The sequence below is a fragment of the Sus scrofa genome, chromosome 6, assembly GCF_000003025.6.
Source record: "Sus scrofa isolate TJ Tabasco breed Duroc chromosome 6, Sscrofa11.1, whole genome shotgun sequence".
NCBI lineage: Eukaryota > Metazoa > Chordata > Mammalia > Artiodactyla > Suidae > Sus > Sus scrofa.
In genome coordinates this window covers 95,662,071-95,683,817 of record NC_010448.4, presented here as the reverse complement: position 1 = coordinate 95,683,817, position 21,747 = coordinate 95,662,071, and the positions used below count along the sequence as shown (strand labels likewise).

At 42.7% G+C, this 21,747-nt stretch overlaps 1 protein-coding gene across 4 annotated transcripts in view; it reads left to right on the top strand.

The window, feature by feature from the left end:
* The window catches only part of TRIT1 (tRNA isopentenyltransferase 1), a 61,762-nt gene continuing 40,015 nt past the window's right edge, over positions 1 to 21,747 (top strand). For all 4 annotated transcript variants that reach the window (XM_021095994.1, XM_003127821.5, XM_021095991.1 and 1 more), the window contains exon 1: positions 1 to 199. In XM_021095994.1, coding sequence (XP_020951653.1) covers positions 26 to 199 — 174 coding nt within the window. In that variant the 5' untranslated portion in view covers positions 1 to 25. The remainder of the gene's footprint in view (positions 200 to 21,747) is intronic.

Below are 21,747 nucleotides of genomic sequence, written 5' to 3'. Positions count from 1 at the left end.
CAGCGCAAGCGCAGACGTCTCTAAGATGGCGGCTGTGGCGGCTGCACGAGCAGTGTCTGTGGGCCCGGGGCTCCGGGACCTGAAACGAACGCTCCCTCTTGTAGTGATTCTCGGGGCCACAGGGACGGGCAAATCTACCCTAGCGCTACAGCTAGGCCAGCGACTTGGCGGCGAGATCATCAGCGCTGACTCTATGCAGGTATGACAGTGCGGCTGTCCCCGGCCTGTGCAATCGGAGGCCGCGTGCCGGCCTCTGGCCGAATGGATACCCTGGCGCTTGGGTGGTAGGGGGTGAACCCCGAGGCTTGTGGGGCGGCGGGGTGGGTGAAGGACGCCCAAAATGACCAGACGCCCACTCTGTGCCAGACGTCGTGCCAGGTGTTTCACGTCCATCATCCCATTTACTTTCTCACGACATTGCTGTTGGTTGTAGGTTATATTATCATCTCCATTTACGGATGCGGGAATTCACCTAGAGAGGTGAAAACAATTATCTCCACGTCACGTAGCGAATACGTGGCGGAGATGGCATGTGAACCTACAAGGTTGACATATAGGCGTCCAGTAAATAACTTTTTGAATGAAAGTTATTCCTGAGCTTTTGCCATTTAGAGTTCCCAGGATAAATCAGTTACTATCTACGAGTCTCTGCTGAGGGAATGGAGCAGGGTCGATAGTCCGGAGACCTGGATTCTCGTCCTGAATCTGCCTTCGCCCACGTGACGTAAACATTGTTAACCATGGTTTGGGGACGTTCTGTATCTGTGAAGTGGAGAAAATGCCACCTACCTCACAGGGCTGTAATGCTTCATAAGTGAGATCACGCGAGTTAGAATGAGGAGCAAGGCGGCCTGTCCTGAAAAAAGCCAGGAGTTCGATAAATGCGTGTTGCAACTGAGATTATTAACTTACTGACTGATGGGAGTCAGGAGGTTTTGCCCTCTTCCTTGAGCCACAGGGAGGCCCAGAAGGAGTGTAGTACACATAACACTTGGCAGCATTTGTGCTCCAGTTGAGGGTGGGTGACATTTGAGGTAAATATCTGATGGAGGAATTACAAGCACTGTTTGTTGAAGAGAATTTAGTTAAGAGTTTTCACAGAGTAAATGAGATGCTTAACGGGAAATGCCTGGTGCTGAACCTAACACATGATAGGTACTCAACAGGAGGGGCAGTCCTTCTTCCCACTGTACCCCATAAGCCTCCAGGCATGGTTTCTACTCTCATTAATTCGTTTGGGGGCACAGCCGTCAGCACACTTCAGATGATTAGGATAATTCAACAAATATTTTTTCGAAACCCCTACTTTGTGCAACTTCTACTTTTTTCTTTTCTTTTTTGGCTGCTCCTTGGTATATGGAGTTTTCAGGCCAGTGATCAAGTCCATGCCACAGTTTGTGACCTATGCCGCAGCTGGGGCCATGCTGCATCCTTTAGCTCACTGTGCTGGGCTGGGGATCAGACCCGAGTCCTAGTACTGCAGAGACCCATCGATCCTATTATACTATAGTGGGAGTTCCTACTTTGTGCTGGCTTTGAGAGACAGGCTTTAGCTCAAATCCCAGCCATGTCTTTTAAAGATATGCAACTTCAGCCTGACCTCTTTGTGTCTTTGTTTCTTCTGTAAAATAGGAAAAATAAGATCAACAACGTAATCTTACTGTGATGATTAAACAAGATTAATAAATATGCGAAGTACTTAATATAATTTCAGGCATGTAGTAAGTGCTAAAAATATGATAGGTATTATTTTCTGCAAGGTCCACAAGACAAAATTGCAGTCCCTGTCTTCACAGAATCTAGCTAGTCCAGCTAAACATGAAACAAAGCAAGTTAATAAATGTTCGAACTAAGATGCTTTGCAAGGTGTGGGGAGGGGAGAGACTACAAGTATTAGATTCTATGATAAACCATAGGATTTCTGAGAAGAGAGAAATCAGTGAAGGCTGATATAGTCATGGAAAGCTCTATCAAAAGAGACTTGAAGGATAGGTGAATTTTGAATAGATGAGAAAGAAAGGCATTGTATCAAAGGAAGGAACATAAATGAAGATTTAGAAGGTGAAATGTGCTTAGTGTGAATGTAGGGCAGTGAAAGGAAATTATTCAACAGGTAATCGTACATATTGTGGAAAGGGGGATAAGTAACATGATGCAGTGTCTTAAGAAGCATTCATTGTGGAGTTATAAGGACCCAGCGTTGCCGTGAGCTGTGGTGTAGGTAGAAGACGCAGCTTGGATCCCGCGTTGCTGTGGCTGTGGCTGTGGCGTAGGCCGGTGGCTACAGCTCCAATTAGACCCCTAGCCTGGGAACCTCCATATGCCGCAGGGGCGGCCCTAGAAAAGACAAAAAAAAAAAAAAAAAAAAAAGAAGCATTCATTGTAAGCACTATTATGATAAATTGGGTTTGGGGGCAGGTGGGAGGGGCATACAAAAGTAGCCAAGAATGTAGTAATAATAGATCTTTGGCCTGACTTCAGACTTGAGTAATATTATATAGGTTTCAGTAAGATGGTATTTTACTGACGATACCTAAGGTCCATCCCAGGAGTTCCCTGGTGGCTCAGTGAGTTAAGGATCTGGCATTGCTTGCAGCTGTGGCATAGGTTGCAGCTGCGACTTGGATTCGATCCCTGACCCCCAGGAACCTCCATATGCTTCGAGTGTAGCAGAAAAAGAAAAAAGGGTCCATTCCAGTCTTTTTTTTTTTAAAGGGCTACACCCTTGGCATATGGAAGTTCCCAGGCTAGGGGTCCAATCAGAGCTGCAGCTGCTGGCCTGTGCCACAGCCACAGCAACACCAGATCCAAGCCTTGTACACAGCTCACAGCAACACCAGATCCTTATCCCACTGAGCAGGGCCAGGGATCAAACCCACATCTTCATGGATACTAGTCGAGTTCATTACCGCTGAGTCACAATGGGAGAACTCCCATCCCAGTCTTTATGTTCTGTAATTGCTATAATTCTGAGTTGATGTGCTAGTGAATAGAAGGGAAGAGAAAGATGTAACATTCTGAAGGTGGTAACGTGTTAGTATGAGTTGGTCACTGATGGGCAAGAAGACAGCAGTGCATGCAGTTATGTGCCTGGAAGAGTATGATGAGCCTGGAAGTCAGATCTGGCGGGCACAGGGGAGGGTGGCAGCAGGACATTGATAAGGAAGGTCTCGTGGATATGTGGAGAATGCAACAAATATGATCCCACTTTAGGACTCTTACACTCAGAGGTTTTCTCTGCTTGGTGGGCCTCTTCCTCTCTGTAAGCATGTGGTTGCTTCCTCTCTTTGTTCAGATCTTTATTTGGATGTCACCTTATCTAGGCCTTCTCTAACTGTCCTGTTTAAAACAACACATTGTTACTCCCTGTTTCCCCCTCCTCCTCATGTACTACAATAGTCCTTGTCAGGCAAATGTTCTCAAGAAAACATCTTAATTTTACATCCTTTTTTAAGTAAGTTAGTGAGTTCTAGCAATAGGAATGGTTATAGCTTTGTAATTGTTATCTTTTATTCAGAAATGTTTCTTTACTCATAGTGTTGTACCATAAGGTTGAGCTTGCTAGAGGTCTTGCCTGCTGTAAAGTAGGCCACATCAGTTAGATACTAGATACTGTGCCTTGTGTAGTGCTGATGATATGGTAGATCCTTAACATTTGATGAAATATTTGTTGACCTGTCTTATTAAGACGGCACATGATAATCCATTTAGATTCTTCCTGTGGTTGCAAACTAGAGTATGAGAATTAAATTTCTTTCATCCGTGGAATGCCATGAGGATTGATTAATGTATGAAAAACACTTTGAAGATAATTGTGCTTTCTGAATTGGTTATAGGTTGTTTCATTTTGATTATACCTTGGATATTCATAACATTTCCTCTTGGACCCACTGGAAAGCTTTGACCTTTGATTTTTACTTTTCAGTTCAAATAATGAAATAGAGTATTGTTGCCACATTGATTGTGTGGGTGTACACAATTCTTCAGTTTTCTACCTTTGCTCACCATGCCCATGTAGGGTAGTGCTATGGTTGTTTTTTTTTTGCCAGTGGAAAAAGATGATACTTTTCAGTGACTTGTGGTTGAATCAGAAAATTTTTGGTAAGCATATGAACAAATGACATCCTATTTTTTTTTATTTTTTATTTTTTTTTTTTGCTTTTTAGGGCTGCACACATGGCATATGGAAGTTCCTGGGCTAGGGTTCAATTCAGGGTTGCAGTTCTGGCCACAGCCACAGCAGCTCGGGATCCGAGCCCCATGTGTCACCTACATCACAGCTCGTGGCAATTTAACCTGCTGAGCGAGGCCAGGGGATCAAACCTTCATTCTCATGGATACTAGTTGGGTTCATTACTGCTGAGCCACAATGGGAACTCCCCTTTTTTTTTTAAATTCTTTTTTTTTCTTTTTGGCCATGGGATGTGGAAGTTCCCTGGCCAGGGATTGAACCCATGATGCCACAGCCGAAACTCAAGCTGCTGCAGTGACAATGCCAGATTCTTGACCTGCTATGCCACAAGAGAACTCCATGACACTTTTTTTTTTTAATGGCGCACCCGCAGCATATGGAAGTTCCCAGGCCAGGGATTGAATCTGAACCACTTCTGTGACCTAAACTGGATCCTTTAACCTCTCCTGTGCTGGGCTGGGGATGGAACCCGAGCCTCCACAGCAACCTGAGCTGCTGCAGTCAGATTCTTAACCCACTGCACCATGGTGGGAACTCCTCCATGACTTTTTTTTTAAGTTTTTAAATTATAGTTGATTTATAGTGTTCTGTCAATTTTTGCTATACAGCAAAATGACCCAATTATACATACATATATTCTTTTCTCACATTATCTTTTGTCATGTCTCCATGACATTCTTTTTTTTTTTTGCTTTATAGGGCCGCACCCGTGGCATATGGAGATTCCCAGGCTAGGGGTCCAGTCGGAGCTGTAGCAACACAGAGCCACAGCAACACAGGATCCGAGCCGTGTCTGCGACCTACACCACAGTTCACGGCAACGCCAGATTCTTAATCAGAAGCAAAGCCAGGGATCGAACCCGCAACTTCATGGTTCCTAGTCGGATTCGTTAACCACTGAGCCACGACAGGAACTCCTCTCCATGGCATTCTTAATGTTGGAGTTAATCTGTTTCTTAAAGAACATTTTCAGTTTCAATTAAATCCACAGTCATACTAATAACTTTGTATAGCACTGTTATAAAATGCTTACATCTGCTTTTTTATCCTCGCAATAAATTTATAAGATAGATATTATAATCAATTCACAGTTAAGGAAACAGATCCAAGGTCTTACAATAAGTAGCAGACCTAGAGTTGGACATGGATTTCTATTTCTATGCCCAGTGCCTTATCTGTATCCAAAGTTATCATCCCTTTTAGATGAGGCAGGAGCTGTGGGATTCAATCATTAGAGAGTATTTAACTTCTGTTGCACCTTCACAGGAATGTGCTACATTTTGATCAGGCTATAAAATGTATTTTCCTTTCTTTCTTTCTCTTTTTGTTGGCCATGCCCAAGGCATGTGGAAGTTTCCAGGCCAGGGATGAAACCCACACCACAGCAGTGACAACACCAGATCCTTAGCCCACTGAGCCACCAGGGAACTCCAGTATAAAATGTATTATCATATTGTGAATCTTAGTGTGGATTCATAGTCGTGTTTTTTGAGTTGAGTGTTAAGCTGAGTGGTGGCCACATGATGCATTGCTTAGGAGACTAAAACTTAACTGCAGCTGAGATATAATTTAATGTCAGTAATTTGATAATATCAAACTGAGAGTGTTTACTGGAACAGAGGGGAAATTAGGCCTTGTGGAGAAGCTAGACAGGACAGTATATTTCCTTGTCCTAAGAGCCTCACAGACCAAAGGGTTACCAAATGAAAGTGTGGCAATTAGGAAGTTTTTCAAGTTTTCAAATTGCTCTTTCTAAAAACCAATATTTGAATTTTAATAATCCTTTTTGGAATGCTGCTCAGAATTTTGTATTTCAGAAGTGTATCAGTAACCCAAAAAGGATTGTATAACATACCTCAAATCTTAAAATTGGGGGCTTCCCTTCATGGCTCAGTAGTATCCTGAGTTAGTATCCACGAGGACAAGACTACGATCCTTGCCCCGCTCAGTGGGTTAAGAACCCGGCGTTGCTGTGAGGTGCATTTAGTTTGAAGATGTGGCTTGGATTCTGAGTTGCTGGGGCTGTTGGTGTAGGCCAGCAGCTGCAGCTCCAATTCAACCCCTAGCCTGGGAACTTCCACGTGCTGCAGGAGCAGCCTTAAAAAAATGAAAAAAAAAAAAATCTTGAATTGTCTTGCACCTCATGCTTTTGTCATCTCTTCATCCTACCTTAACTGTAGGGTCATCCCAAGGCAATCCCAGCAGGGCAGTTCCCATCAGGGAAAGGTGCTTGTTTTTATAAACATAGAAGAAGTAAGTGCTCTAAGTATCAAGGTAACTTCTTTGAGGTAAAACCGCAATGGGGTGTTAAGGATAGTGTGTCTAGGGTGATAATATTGTCATGAAACCTGATAGACAGTGGCTTGCTTCTGTAACCACGCACGACCTGTGGTCCTGCCTGGCCTCTTGCTTCTCATTCTTGTTTGAATGGTTTGAGTGGTTTGTTGAGTGGGAAGTCAGAACCAACTCTCTGAGAGATGCCTTGCTCAGGGACCTCTGCTGGGCTTAACTCTGGGTTTTTTCATGGCAGGTCTGACAAAAGTGAGAAACAACAATTGTGGTTAATTTTCTGAGTTTTCCAAACCCCATTTTCACAAACCGGAGCAGCATAAATATTTTCAGCTAGCAGTAAGAGTCTCAATTCAAGGAGGCACAGGTAATACAATTCCTGTTTTCCAGGATGGAAAAACTGAGGTAGAGAAAGATTAAAGAGTGGACTAGAGATCATACTGCAAGACAGTTGCACACCTGGGAATTGGATCTGGGTCTTGTAAGTCATGTAGTGTCTGATATATTGTGGGAAGGTGATACTGAAGGTCTTCTTTTCAGTCTCTTTTTCTTGGCCTGTCAGCTCAAGGTACAATGAATGCATTGCCTTCAGTAACTGGATGAAACATTGTACTGAGAAATTTGAAGGCACTTGCCAAAAGATGTACAATGAGTGCCTGGAAATACAGACTACCAACTATATGCCGAGAAAATAAACCAAGTGTTCTCTTTGGGTTTGTAGAGATGAAGTCTAAGGCCTTGGTTCTTCAAATCCTGTGGAGAAGCAGTAGTCAGACATAGGCGCACAGTTCCCGTGTGTTTGCCTAATCCTACAGGAGGAGAAGCAAGTTATTTTTGGCAGCCTGACTAGTAAGCAGGCTGTGTGTCATCTAATAAACGTTGAGTTCTGCATTCTTGTTGTCTGCTTTGGGGCATGATTGAGGAGCAGTGTTTTTTACCAAAGGACCACTTGTCTGAAAGCGCTCAAGGGAGCTCTGGGGTGCATGGGGGAGGGGTGCAAAAAAAGAGTTGAGATAGTGATCACCGTGGCTTACAAGGACATGGAAATGAAAGTTAGGAGAACCTGTTAACTAGGAGAGATGAGGGCTGTCCAGAGTGTGCTTGCCACAACTGACAGAGGCAATCTTTTAAAATGACGGCGCCTGGCAGGAGACCAGAAGGAAATCTCAAAAATTTTGACTCATCTAAAATATATATGGTGATTTCTAGGTCCTTTGGTTCACCTCCATTGTGAATGAATTTGGTTTTCCTTTGGCTACAGTATTAAGCTTGGGTGGGTTGTACATATGTATTCAGTTTTTAGCAGCTGTGGGAAGAACTGCTTTCCTTGTATCAAATCTCCTCTGTGATACAAAGAAAGAACAGCAACTACTGGCTAAATGGGAGACCACAGGAGTGCACAGATGGGATTAGCAGATTCGGACTTGCGAGGATTAGGTGCTGCCCTGATGTTTCAGTGCCCAGGGCAGGGTGTGGAAACAGCTCCACTTCCAAGAAAGAATATATGTTTGAGGGGTAAAAGTTATTTGGGGCATATGGGAATTCATCTGTGTGCTCTGTGTATACTCCAGTGTGGCTTAACCGAATTGGTTTGTGGTTTCTTGTGTAGTTTGTTGGATTCTTTAGATACATTTTGAATTAGACCAGGGTCCTGTTTACCTCTTTGCTTACCTTTGGGACTCCACTTGCTCACTCCTTCCTCATTATGGCAGCTAGAGTTCAAACTCTTACTACTGTACCCTGAATAATAATAATAACGCTGGAAATAATGATCATAATAAAACACATGCCAGGCAGTGTTCTAAAAGTTTAACGTATTATTTCGTTTAGTATCCTCACCACAACCTTATGAGGTAGGTGCTATTATTATCTTATCCCTACCAAAAATTACTTTCTTGAACCTTCATCTCTGTGCTATTCTGTGTTTTTTCCTCCATCTTCCCCTATTTATTCATTCATCTTGCATCCCATTCTTTTCCTCTGTATCTCTGTATACATTTTATCAGGCAGTGAAGGAAAAAGAACATTCCTGACAAAAGAGCGGCATGAGCAAAATAAAGGAAGAGTAAACGTGCATGATATGTTTCCAAGGAATGACTAGTAATTATCTGGCATAGAGGCTACTTGAGGGACAGTAGTCAGAGGTGAAACTAAAAGGATAAACCCTGGGAACAAATTGTAGAGGCCCTTGAGAGGGATGCCATGAGGTTTGGGGTTTTAAACATGCGAGTGATAGAAAATCTACTTCATAAGGTGACTCTGATGTGGGTGGAGAGTGAGTTAGAGAGAGACAGTTTAGGATCCTGTTAGATTAGCCTGGGTGAGAGAGGCTGGAGTTGGGCTGTGGCTGGGAAAAAGAGGTCATCATTTTGACGTTTTGGAGAGAGAACCAATAGGATTTTGGTTATAGAACTGGAAGCATAGTGAGAAAAAATAATGGAGAACGAAGTCTTTCTGTGTTTGAAAAAAGGGTGACATGCTGGTTTAAAAAAAATCCAAGTGATGCAGAAAAGTACAAAGGAAATATCACTGTAATCTTAGCATCCGGAGATAACCATTTTAACTTTTTGTTGCACGTCCTCCCAGACATTTTGTTTATGTATCCATGCGCATGTGTATGTGTATTTTTTCAGTTCTTAAAATTAGTGAAATACATATAAAACTTACCATTGTAACCATTTATTTTTATTTTATTTTATTTTATTTTTTGCCTTTAGGGCTGCACCCATGGCATATGGAAGTTCCCAGGCTAGGGGTCCAGTCGGAGCTACATCTACTGGCCTATGCCACAGCCATAGCAACTCGGGATTTGAGCCTTGTCAGCGACCTACACCACAGTTTATGGCAATGCCAGATCCTTAACCCACTGAGCAAGGGCAGGGATTGAACCCACAACCTCACAGTTCCTAGTCAGATTCGTTCCCGCTGCACCACAATGGGAACTCTCCCATTGTAACCATTTAAACTGTAGAGTTCTGTGGTTATTAAATACATTCATAATGTTGTATAACCATCACCTCCATCCATCTCCATAACTCTTTTCATCTTGTAAAACTGAAACTCTGTACTCATTATAGGCTAACTGCCCCTTCCTCCTTCCTTCAGCCTTGGCAACCACCATCCTGTATTCTATGTCTGTGGTTTTGACTGCTCTTAACTACCTCATATAAGTGGAATTATATAGTATTTGTCTTTTTTGTGACTTGCTTATTTCACTCAGCATCTGACAATTTACAAAATAGTTGACCAGCACAATTACTTAGCATAATATCCTCAAGGTTTATCCATGTGATGTGTTTTAGCATAAATTGTCTCATACATTTCATGCTGTTCTGTATCCTGCTTTTTTTCTCTTCACGATATTTTATGGATATCTTTATGTGTTAATATATATAACTCTACATCAGTGGTCTCAGTCTGGGGGTAATTTTGTCCCCCAGGGGACGCTTGGCGTCTCTGAAGACGTTTTTGTTTTTTGTTTGTTCATTTTGTTTTTTTGTGTGTTTTTAGGGCCATACCCACGGCGTATGGAGGTTCCCAGGCTAGGGGTTGAATCGGAGCCGTAGTAGCCAGCCTGTGCCACAGCAGTACCAGATCCGAGCTGCATCTGTGACCTATACCGCAGCTTGTGGCAACACCAGATCTTTAGTCCACTGAGCGGGGCCTGGGATCCAGCCCACATCGCATGGATACTAGTCAGAGTTCTTAACCTGCTGAGCCACAATGGGAATTCCATGGAGATATTTTTGTTTGTAACGAATAGGAAAATGGTTTCCTGGCATGTAGTAGATAGAGGCCAAGACTGCTGCACAACATCCTGATATGCATAAAAGAGCGCTTTACAACAGAGAATTATCTGGCCCCAAATATCAGTATATTGTACTGAGATTAAGAAACCCTGTTGTTCTGCATCATTATCATCATTATTATTATTAGTATTATTATTTTTGCTTTTTAGGGCTGCATCCACAGCATACGGAAGTTCCCAGCCTAGGGGTCTAATTGGAGCTAGAGCTGCCGGCCTACACCACAGCTGCATCAATGCCAGATCCAAGCCGAGTCTGCAGCCTACACCACAGCTCACGGCAATGCTGTATCCTTAACCCACTGAACGAGGCCAGGGATCAAACCCACAATGTCATAGTTGGATTTGTTTCTGCTGCGCCACATTGGGAACTCTTATTTTTGTTTTTTAAATTTTGAAGAAATTGTAGATTTACATAAGAGTGTCAAAGATACCACAGAGAGTTCTTATATATCCTTCACTCAGCTTCTTCTAAAGTTGACATCTTATATCATCATGGTACATTTATCAAAACTAAGAAATTGACGTAGGTACAATACTATTAACTAAACTGTAAACTTTATTTGGATTTCACCCGTTTTTCTACTAATGTTCATTTTCTGTTTCAGGATCCAGTCTAGGATACCGTATTGCATTTACTCATGTCTCCTTCATCTCCTCCAATCTGTGAAAATTTTTCCTGTCTTTTATAGTCTTTCATGACTTTGCTACTTTTTGAATTGTACTTGTCAGCTATTTTGTAGATTGTCTCTCAATTTGGGTTTGTCTGATGGTTTCTCATGAATATGGATTTTGAGAAGGCATACCACAGAGGTGAGGTACCCTTCTCATTACGTCATTTCAAGGTATGATATCAATGTGATATTCAAGGTAACTTAATGTCAACTAGTGATGATTTACCTTGATCATTTTGGTTTAAGTTGTGTCTGCCAGATTCCTCCACTGTAAAGTTAAATGTTTTCCCTTTCTATTCTCTATTTGTTGGAAATGAGTTGCTAAGTCTAGCCTGCATTGAAGGAAAGGGGATTTTAATCTCCCCCTTCCTTTTTTTTTTTTTTTTTTTTTTTTTTTTTTTAAGGGCCGTACTAGTGGCAAATGGAGGTTCCCAGGCTAGGGGTTGAATTGGAGCTACAGCTGCCGGCCTACGCCACAGCCACAGCAGTGCCAGATCCAAGCCGCGTCAGCAGCCTGCACCATAGCTCATGGCAATGCTGGATCTTTAATCCACCGAGTGAGGCCAGGGATAGAACCCGCAACCTCATGGTGCGTAGTCAGATTTGTTTCCACTGTGCCATGGCAGGAGCTCCTGCACTCAGATTTTTAACTCATTGCACTGCAGTGGGAACTCTGATATCATTGCTTTTAATCCCTTCAGTGGAAAGAACTAGGAAACATACACTAATTCATGTGTATACAAGTATATTTATTTCTGTATCTATCTGTATATATATTAAAATAGGAGTTCCCGTCGTGGCGCAGTGGTTAACGAATCCGACTAGGAACCATGAGGTTGCGGGTTCGGTCCCTGCCCTTGCTCAGTGGGTTAACGATCCGGCGTTGCCGTGAGCTGTGGTGTAGGTTGCAGACGCGGCTCGGATCCCGCGTTGCTGTGGCTCTGGCGTAGGCCGGTGGCTACAGCTCCGATTCAACCCCTAGCCTGGGAACCTCCATATGCCGCGGGAGCGGCCCAAGAAATAGCAACAATAACAACAACAAAAAAGACAAAAGACAAAAAAAAAAAAATAAAATAAAATAAGCATGACTTTATACTGATGTCTCTGATTCTAGCCCACCACAGTGTATGTTCTAGTCTTCCTATCTTGCTTATTTGTGACTTCTTTCTCTGAGAGTAAGAAATCTGGCTCTTCTTGTCTACAAAATATTTACTTATTTGTATAGCCTATAAAGTTGTTTAGTAGTAACTCTGTGATAACAGATTTACCAACTAGAGTATAATGTTTGTGTACAGTTCATTTTAGTTGTAGAATATCTAGTCATAGCATTGTTTTACAAAGTTACTTAGGTTAGCTCCTCCCCCTCTTCAGTGAGGTTATGTCATACATTTGTAATATAATTAGATTCATTAATTTCAGTCTATGTTCTGTCCTGGTTCCTCAGATATTCTGGTTATTATTATTTTTTAATTTGCATACAAGTAGAGTGCATTCATTGTTGTGTACATTTCTGTGGGTTTTTTTTAACAAATGGAGAGAGTTAGATATCCACCATCATAATACCATGTTGAACACTTCCACCACTCTAAAAGTTGCTTTGTGTGGCCTCTGTGAGGTCAACTCTACCTAGACCAGTTTTTTTTTGTTGTTTGTTTGTCTTTTGTCTATTTAGGGCCATGCCTGCGGCATGTGGAGGTTCCCAGGCTAGGGGTCAAATTGGAGCTAGAGCTGCCGGCCTACACCGCAGCCACAGCATGTGGTATCTGAGCTGTACCTGCAACCTACACCACAGCTCACGGCAACGCTGGATCCATAACCCACTGAGCGAGGCCAGGGATCGAACCTCGTCCTCATAGATACTAGTTGGGGTCGTTAACCACTGAGCCACAATGGGAACTCCTACCCAGACCAACTTTGGGCAACCACTGATCTGTTTTCCATATCTTTTTTTTTTTTTTCTTTTTGCCTTTTCGAGGGCCGCTTGCTTCCCGCAGCATATGAAGGTTCCCAGGCTAGGGGTTGAATCGGAGCTATAGCCACCGGCCTACGCCAGAGCCACGGCAACGCTGGATCCGAGCCGAGTCTGCAACCTACACCACAGCTCATGGCAACACCGGATCCTTAACCCAAGGCTTAAAGCAAGGCCAGGGATTGAACCTGCAACCTCATGGTTCCTAGTTGGATTTGTTAACCACCGCGCCACGACAGGAACTCCTGTTTTCCATATCTTTGATTTTGCCTTTTCCATAAGGTCATGTATACGGAGTCATACAATATGCAACCTTTGGGGCCTGATGTTTTTCACTTAGCAGATACATTTAAGGGAGTTCTCTTGTGCATTTATTTATTTTTTAATTTCATACCTGTTGTTCCCACTTTTATATAATGGTTTTCATTTTTGTGTTTATTGGTTTATAAGAGCACTTTGTGTATTGTGAGTTTTAACCCTTGGTCCAGTCTCATGAATTGAAAATATTTCCTTTTTTTTTTTCCCCTACTGCCTCACAGCGTATGAAGTTCCTGGGCCAGGGATCATATCGGAACTGCAGTTGCGACCTAGACCACAGCTGCAGCAATGCAGGATCCTTAACCCACTGTGCCGGGCAGGGCAGTGAACCTGCATCCCAGCACTCTCAAGATGCCACTGATCCCATTGTGCCGCAGTGGGAACTCTTATTTTATTAAAAAATTTTTTTCTTGCTTTTTTAAGGTTTTTATTTGTATATTCTTATATACTTTTTTTTTTTTTTTTTTTAAGAGCCTGGTTTTCATCATTTTCTTTTTTTATTTATTTTTCTATGGCTGCACCTGTGGCATATGAAAGTTCCCAGGCCAGGGGTTGAACCCCTACCTCTGCAGTGACTTGGGCCGCTGTAGCCAGATTCTTAACCCACTGCGCCACAGCAGGAACTCCCTCTTGTACATTTTTTAGGAATACAAGTTAGTTTTTTTTTTTTTTTTTCCTAATGGCTGCATCAGCAGCATATGGAAGTTCTCAGGCTAGAGATTCCAGCCACGTCTGTGACCTGTGCCGAAGCTTGTGGCAATGCTGGATCCTTAACCCACTGAGTGAGGCCAGGGATTGAACCAGAATCCTCACAGATACTAGTTGGATTCTTAACCTGCTGAGCCACAACGGGAACTCCAAAGTAGCAAGGTAGTTTTAACATTCTTTTAGAAAGAGTTCATGTCTGCAGTTTATAATCTGTTGAACTGTTGGAATTTACAGATATGAATGAAAGATATTGTTGATTCTCTTTGTGAATGAAGATAAATCCAGGGCCTCCTTGCCTTCACTGTTCCTGTTGCTCTTCCCCTTACACATGTGTGTAGATGCAGCTTAAACATGGGGTCCTGCATTGTCAGGTGTGATCCTTCATTGTCCAGGCTTTCTTAAGTCTGGATACCTTTGGTTAGCTACCCAGCTTCCTGCTGTCTTTTTATATCTTACCTCCTAGTATGATACTTGTAATAGGGGTTCTCACCCCAGCTGCTCATTGGAATCACCTAGATAACATTTGAAAAAATACTGATGTGGGAGTTCTCTCGTGGTGCAGTGGCTTAAGGATTTGGTGTTGTCACTGCAGCAGCTCAGGTCACAGCTGTGTCATAGGTTCAGTCCTTGGCCCAGGAACTTCCACATTCCAGGAACATGGCCAGAAAGAATGCTGATGCCTAGGCTATAAGTATAGTATTCAGTAAATATCTATTGATTTGAATTAGATGATTTGCCTAACTCTTCAGGTATCAATATTCTTTCCTAATTTATAGTTAGCCTTTAAAGACTTCATCTAACCCATGGTAAACAGTTTCGTTTACTAGGAAAAACTGGGTTTTAGTTTCAGCTTTGCCTCTTACTTACTGTTATGTGAATTAGGATATTTATTTATTTATTTATTTATTTAGTTTGCTTTTTAGGGCCACACCCGCAACATATGGAGGTTCCCAGGCTAGGGTCTAATTAGAGGTACAGCTGGCAGCCTGTGCCACAGCAATGCCAGATTCTTAACCCACTGAGCGAGGCCAGGGATTGAACCTGCAACCTCATGGCTCCTAGTCGGATTCGTTTCCGCTGCGCCACGATGGGAACTCCTAAATTAGGACATATTTATATAAAACCTTGGAAAATTACTGCTGCTCTCTGGACTTTAGTTACCTCTTTGGATAGATTAGATCAGGGACCAGTAGACTTTTCTGTTAAGATCCAGATAGGCTTACTGAGTCATTCACTGTCTGTCTGTCTCAATGTCTAAAGCTCCTTTCAGCTCTGGTATTTTGAGGTTCTCTTCTTTCAAACCCTAGTTCAGGATCTCACCTCAAAGAGCCAAGGATAATCTTGTTTTAACTACCAGCAATTAAATATAGATGATATATCAAGCACTTAATGTACTGCTTACCATCTGCTTGGCACAATTCCAAACATTTTACGTATATTAACTAATCCTCAGAATAATCCAGTGAGGAATGTAGGTACAGTTATTATCCCCATTTTACAGAGGCAAACTTGAGGCAAAGAAAAATCAGATAACTTGCCAAATGAAGGCTGCAACTGGGTAGAGCCAGATTTGAACCCAACCCAGGTTTTCTGATTCCATTATGCTCTACTCCTCTCCCTAACCTAGATATACACCTCCAAATAATGGGGCACTGCAGCTCTTATACTGTCATCTCTATCCTAAGAGAAAATGTCACTGAATCCATCCAAAGCGGGCCAGTCCTGAGGCTGTAAAGATGGCGACAAAATAGAATCTTTATCAACTTTTTGTTCTCTTAAATGAGCCCTTTTGTTTCTGCCTCAGCACTATAGTCACATGACATTGTGTGTATATTTCTGGCTTTCTGTCACTCTTACTCTTGATAACCTTGACGAGGTTCTGTGTATGGTAACTGTCTTCTCCTCAGCTTCTCGAATTTAATTTCACCTAATGAAGTAGGAATTCATTACTTCAAGCAGGCAAACAGACCAGAGTCAAATGAGGATAAAAATTCTACTGATGAGAGACAGCAGAAACAACTTGGGTTATAGGCAGAGAATTGAGGCTTTAGTCCTGCCTCCACTACCCTCAGTATATGGCAGGGGAGCTCTTTGAGCCTCAGTATTCTCAATATAAAATGTCAGGTGATTAGACTGAATAAGTGATCTTCGAATTTCCTTACGTCCATGCTTCACCACTGTTTGCAGTTGGACATCTCAGCAGCCACTGCAAAGGCTCTGCCTTGCAAAGTTTCTCATGTTTTAACCCAAAAGTATGTGCTAGTTTTGCATTCTTTCTTCTAACCTGTCTATATTTATTTAGATGTAAAAGTGTTTCAAATTCTTTCTGTCACTGGGTTGAGATTGATGCTCTGGAAGAATACATCGCATACATATTATGGACGCATCTCTTAAGTTGATAAGCATGGCTTTATGTGATTCTAGTCCCTTTTCCTCTGAAGAGGGATAGCCATAGGAAAATAGAAGCCATGATTGGCACTGTAAATTCCAAACTACTTCTCTTCCCAGACTGATTCAACACTGCAGGTACAAGTTCTCCTGGGTGTTTAATCTGTCTGATTTATTCAGCATGTCTGCAGTTGGATTTCTGCTAAACAAAGCTAAAAGGAGTAGTTGCCTGCCTGGATGTTCCTGCGGTTAATTCTTTTTTGCAAACCTAGTAAAATGTAAATTTTTTAAAAGTCCTTTTTTTTTTTTGGCCGTGCCCATGGTGTGCGGAAGTTCCCAGGCCAGGGATTGAACCTGTACCGCAGCAGTGACAACACCAGATCCTTAACCCACTGCACCACCAGGGAACTCCCCAAGAGGTGTCTTTTTTTTTTTTTTTTTTTTTTTTTTTTTTTTTCCTGTGTCTGTGGCATGTGTGTGGAAGTTCCTGGGCCAGAAATTGAATCTGAGCTGCAACTGCAGCTGACTCTGGATCCTTAACCCTTTGTGCCACAGCAGGAACGTCGTCATCCTTTTATTGAGAAGAAAAAGTTTGTTAAGAGATTGACCTTTTCTCTACTCCTTAGCATCTATTCAGTTGGATTACCAAGTTTCAATTCAGATTCCTTTAATCAAAAAGGAAAATCAACTTTCTGGCGAGCATCAGCGTGCTTTAAAAAAATATTTTTTTCTGGAGTTCCCGCTGTGGCATAGTGGGTTAAGAATCCAACTGCAGGGAGTTCCTACTGTGACACATCAGTGTTTCACAGCTGCAGCTTAGGTTGCGATTGGAGCTCATATCTGATCTCTGGTCTGGGAACTCCATATGATGTGGGGCAGCCAAAAAAAGAGCAAAAAGACTCCAACTGCAGTGGCTTGGGTCTCTGTGAAGGCTTGGGTTCTACTCCTGGCCTAACACAGTGGGTTAAAGGATCTGGCATTGCCGTAGCTACAGCATAGGTCACAGCTATGGCTCAGATTCATTCTCTGGCCTGGGAACTTCATATGCTTTGGGTGTGGCCATAAAAAAAATTTTTTTTTTTCCCTTTCATCCTCCTATGCCAGAACTTTTGCTGAATCTGCGGCTGTTAGGACTAGAGGGGATGTTAGATGTGAGGAACTTGAGGTTCAAGGAGTGAAAAACTGACTTTCCAAAGTCACAAAGCTGCTTTGTACAGGACAGAGGTTACCATAGTGGGAAAAGGACACTGACTATGAAGTCATAAGACATGGATTCAAAGTTTGTCTCTGCTACTAATTAGCTGTGTGACTTTGGGCAGATTAGTAATGTCTCTATGTTTCTGTATCCTCACTGGTGAAATGAGACAATAGAACTTTATAACTTAGCATAGGATCTCGCACTCTGTACCTCCAGCACAGAGTATTTATTGAGTATATTCCATGTATTAGACACTGTGCTGGGTGCTGGAACTAGAGATAAAATACACAGTTTCTTCCCTCAGAACTTGTAATCTAGTAGCAGGGATTGAAATATTTCACCTGTATCCGAAGTTCTGTGGGAGTTTCTGTTGTGGCTCAGTGGTTAACAAATCTGACTAGGAGCCATGAGGTTGCGGGTTCAATCCCTGGCCTTGCTCAGTGGGTTAAGGATCTGGCCTTGCCGTGAGCTGTGGTGTAGGTCGCAGACGCAGCTCGGATCTGGCGTTGCTGTGGCTCTGGTGTAGGCCGGCAGCTACAGCTCCAATTGGACCCCTAGCCTGGGAACCTCCATATGCCACAGGAGTGACCCTAGAAAAAGCAAAAAGACAAAAAACAGGAGTTCCTGTCGTGGAGTGGCGCAGTGGTTAACGAATCCGACTAGGAACCATGAGGTTGCGGGTTCGGTCCCTGCCCTTGCTCAGTGGGTTGACGATCCGGCGTTGCCATGAGCTGTGGTGTAGGTTGCAGACGCGGCTTAGATCCCGCGTTGCTGTGGCTCTGGCGTAGACTGGCAGTTACAGCTCTGATTTGACCCCTAGCCTGGGAACCTCCATATGCCGTGGGAGCGGCCCAAGAAATAGCAAAAAGACAAAAAAAAAAAAAAAAAAAAAAGACAAAAAGCAAACCCAAAAACAAAAAATAAATTTGGCTTCTTCAAAAAAAGTTCTGTGGTAGAGGTAAATGCAGGGTAATGGGGAGCATGGAGGACAAGCATGGATGGGAGAGAATTGGGGCGAGACTTTCAAGGCAGACTTTCATTAGCAGTGATGCTAAGGAGTATAGGACTGGATGAGACCGGATTTTCATTTTAGAAAGATCACTGTCTGCAGCGTAGACGTAAATTGGAAAGGTTATACCCTTAAGGAAGGAAGATCAATGAGGAAGCTGATGGAACAGTCCAGTTGAGAAATCATGAAGCCTTCAATTGATGTAGTGGCAGCAGGAAATGTGATGGTGGTAAACTTTGAGGTAATTTTAGGAACTGGTATGGATTGAAGTTGAGACAGATTGGAAGTGTGGAGGGAAAGAGATGGAGATACTAGGATCACTTAAAGGGTTTTTTAAAAATTTTATTTTATTGAAATATAGTTGATATAAAATGTGCTAATTTCTTTGAGTTCCCTTCATGGCTCAGCGGTTGACAAACGCAACTGGGATGCATGAGGATGCGGGTTCGATCCCTGGCCTCACTCATTGGGTTAAGGATCTGGTGTTGCTGTGAGCTGTGGTGTGGGTCACAGCCACAGCTCAGATCCCTTGTTGCTCTGGCAGTGTTGTAGGCTGGCAGCTGTAGCCCTGATTCGACCCCTAGCCTGGGAACTTCCATATGCTGTGTGTGTGGCTCTAAAAAAAAAAAATGCTGGAGTTCCCGTCGTGGCGCAGTGGTTAACGAATCCCACTAGGAACCATGAGGTTGCGGGTTCGATCCCTGCCCTTGCTCAGTGGGTTAACGATCCGGCGTCGCCGTGAGCTGTGGTGTAGGTTGCAGACGCGGCTCGGATCCCGCGTTGCTGTGGCTCTGGTGTAGGCCGGTGGCTACAGCTCCGATTCAACCCCTAGCCTGGGAACCTCCATATGCCGTAGGAGCGGCCCAAGAAATAGCAACAACAACAACAACAACAACAACAAAAAAAGACAAAAAAAAAAAAAAAAAAGCTGATTTCTGCTGTACAGCAAAGTGATTCAGTTATGTGTATGTATGTGTATTCATCCATATACACATTATTTTTCATATTTGTTTCCATTATGGTTTATCATAGGATATTGCATACAGTTCCCTGTGCTGTACAGTAGGAAAGGATTTTGGTTTGATTATCTAGGTGCTTCACTCAAGTATGGGTGGAAAGTAAGGAGGTCAGTTTTTAAAATTTTTTTGGCCACGCCTGCAGCATGTGGAACTTCCCAGGCCAGGGATCCAACCCATGCCACAGCAGTGACCCAGGCCATAGCAGTGACAATGCCAGATCTGTAACCTACTAGGCCACCACGGGACTCCAAGGAGGTCAGTTTTGGACATAGCTGGTTTCAGGTGTCTGGGGTGATGATGATGATGATGATGATGATGATGATAATGATAGCAGCTACCTATCATTTATTGCTGCTTCCTTATATGGCAGACCTATTCCTTCCTTATAGGGCAGGCGTGCTTTGCATGTGTCAGTTATTTAATTCTCATCACAATCCTTTGAGGTTACATTTTAGGCACAGAGAGGTTGAATATCTTGTCCAAGGTTACATTGCTAGTGAGTTATGAAGCCAGGACTTAAATCCTGGCAGCCTTACTGTTAACCTCTTCACTGTATTAGATGCCTTTCATTGTTGATGGAATGTCCACTAGGCAGTTAAATGTATAGGTCTAGCATCATGAGAGAGAACTAGATTGCAGATATGGATTTTGGGAGTTATCAGCACACACACAAAAATGGTTGTCACCCAGAGAAAGTTTGTCGTACAGAAGTGGCAGGTAGATGCCATAAAGACTGCCCCTTCTCAATATTGTTTCCATGACAGACATTGCAGACATCAGAGGCTGACCCCAGCAAAGGAAACTGAGGAAGGTCCAGTGAGATACAAAGAAAACCTGGAGAAAATGGTGCCATTTGAAGCCCCAGAGGAGAATGATTTATGAAGGAGAGCTCAGGAGCATCAGATTGTTTTGTTTTCCATTACATGTTTTGAGAGCTTAGTAGAAAAACGTTATATTTGGCAGTCAGGATTCGTTAGTGATCTCAGTGAATGAGAAATCCATGGAGCAGTGGTGGTGGTGGGGCAGCCAGCAGAGAAGGTAGATGGATAGTTATATGGCTTCATAATCCAAGATTGTGGTTTTCAAGGCAGGTATAATCCCAAAAGGTTAGAAAGTGATTGAAGGACTTCAGGATCTAATTTGGATTAGGAAGTAAATGAAGTCAAAAGGGGGAAGATAACTTGAGAGGATAGAACTAAACTGGTACAGGCTTTTCTTTTTGCTTGTAGACAGCTGTACTGGTGCATCATAGCCAGCCAGCACTTGGACAGAGCTCCAGGATCCACCCAGTGCCACTGCTGATTAGCCTACTCATTAGGGCCACCCTACAGCATGGCAACCCCAAAGGATTGGAGTTTAAAAGAGTGGGACCTTTGGCTGTACTCTTAAAGATTTGGGGAAGTTTCTTCAAGGTAAAATTTCCTTGGATCAGAGATTCTCAGTTTTGGCACTGTTGACATTTTGGGGCTGGATAATTGTTTTGGAGGTAGTGGGTTGTCTTGTGTATTATTTTAGGATGTTTAGCAGCAACCCTGCCCTCTATCCATTAGAGGCCATAGCACCCCCACCCTCCACTTGTGACAACTAAAAATGTTTCTGGACATTGCCAAGTCCCCTGGTGGACTAAATTGCTTCTGGCTTACAACCACAGTTCTAGGTTCTGCTGGTTCAGTCTCAGGCCCACGAACTTCTGGATGCTGCAGGTAGGCCCAAAAATAAATAAATAAAAGATAACATGGATCCTTTTAGCATTTCCAGCACCCAGAGCTGACTGTGCTATGGATAGAGTCACACTGAAACTATAACTAAAGCTGGAAAATAGGCAAAATGTAAGGCAAACAGCTACAAACTTAACCTATTCTGATGGAATGATGTTTTCTAGGCAGGTAATAATGTTATAAGCCCACTGTGGCATTTACAATAAGAATATGAACCAAATGTGTCATTTACAAAACTGGTTGTTTTTTAGGTTTGTTTAGATATTTATCCATACTGCAAATGTGTGAAATATTGCCATGTTTCGCTTTTTGGCCTAGCAGTATGATTTTAATTGATAAATAATGTATACCATAAAACACATAATTCATAACTGCACAGTGCAATAAATTATCAAAATGTAAAAATACCCGTGTAAACTACAACTCAGTTCAAGAGAGGACATTACCAGCCCTCTCAATA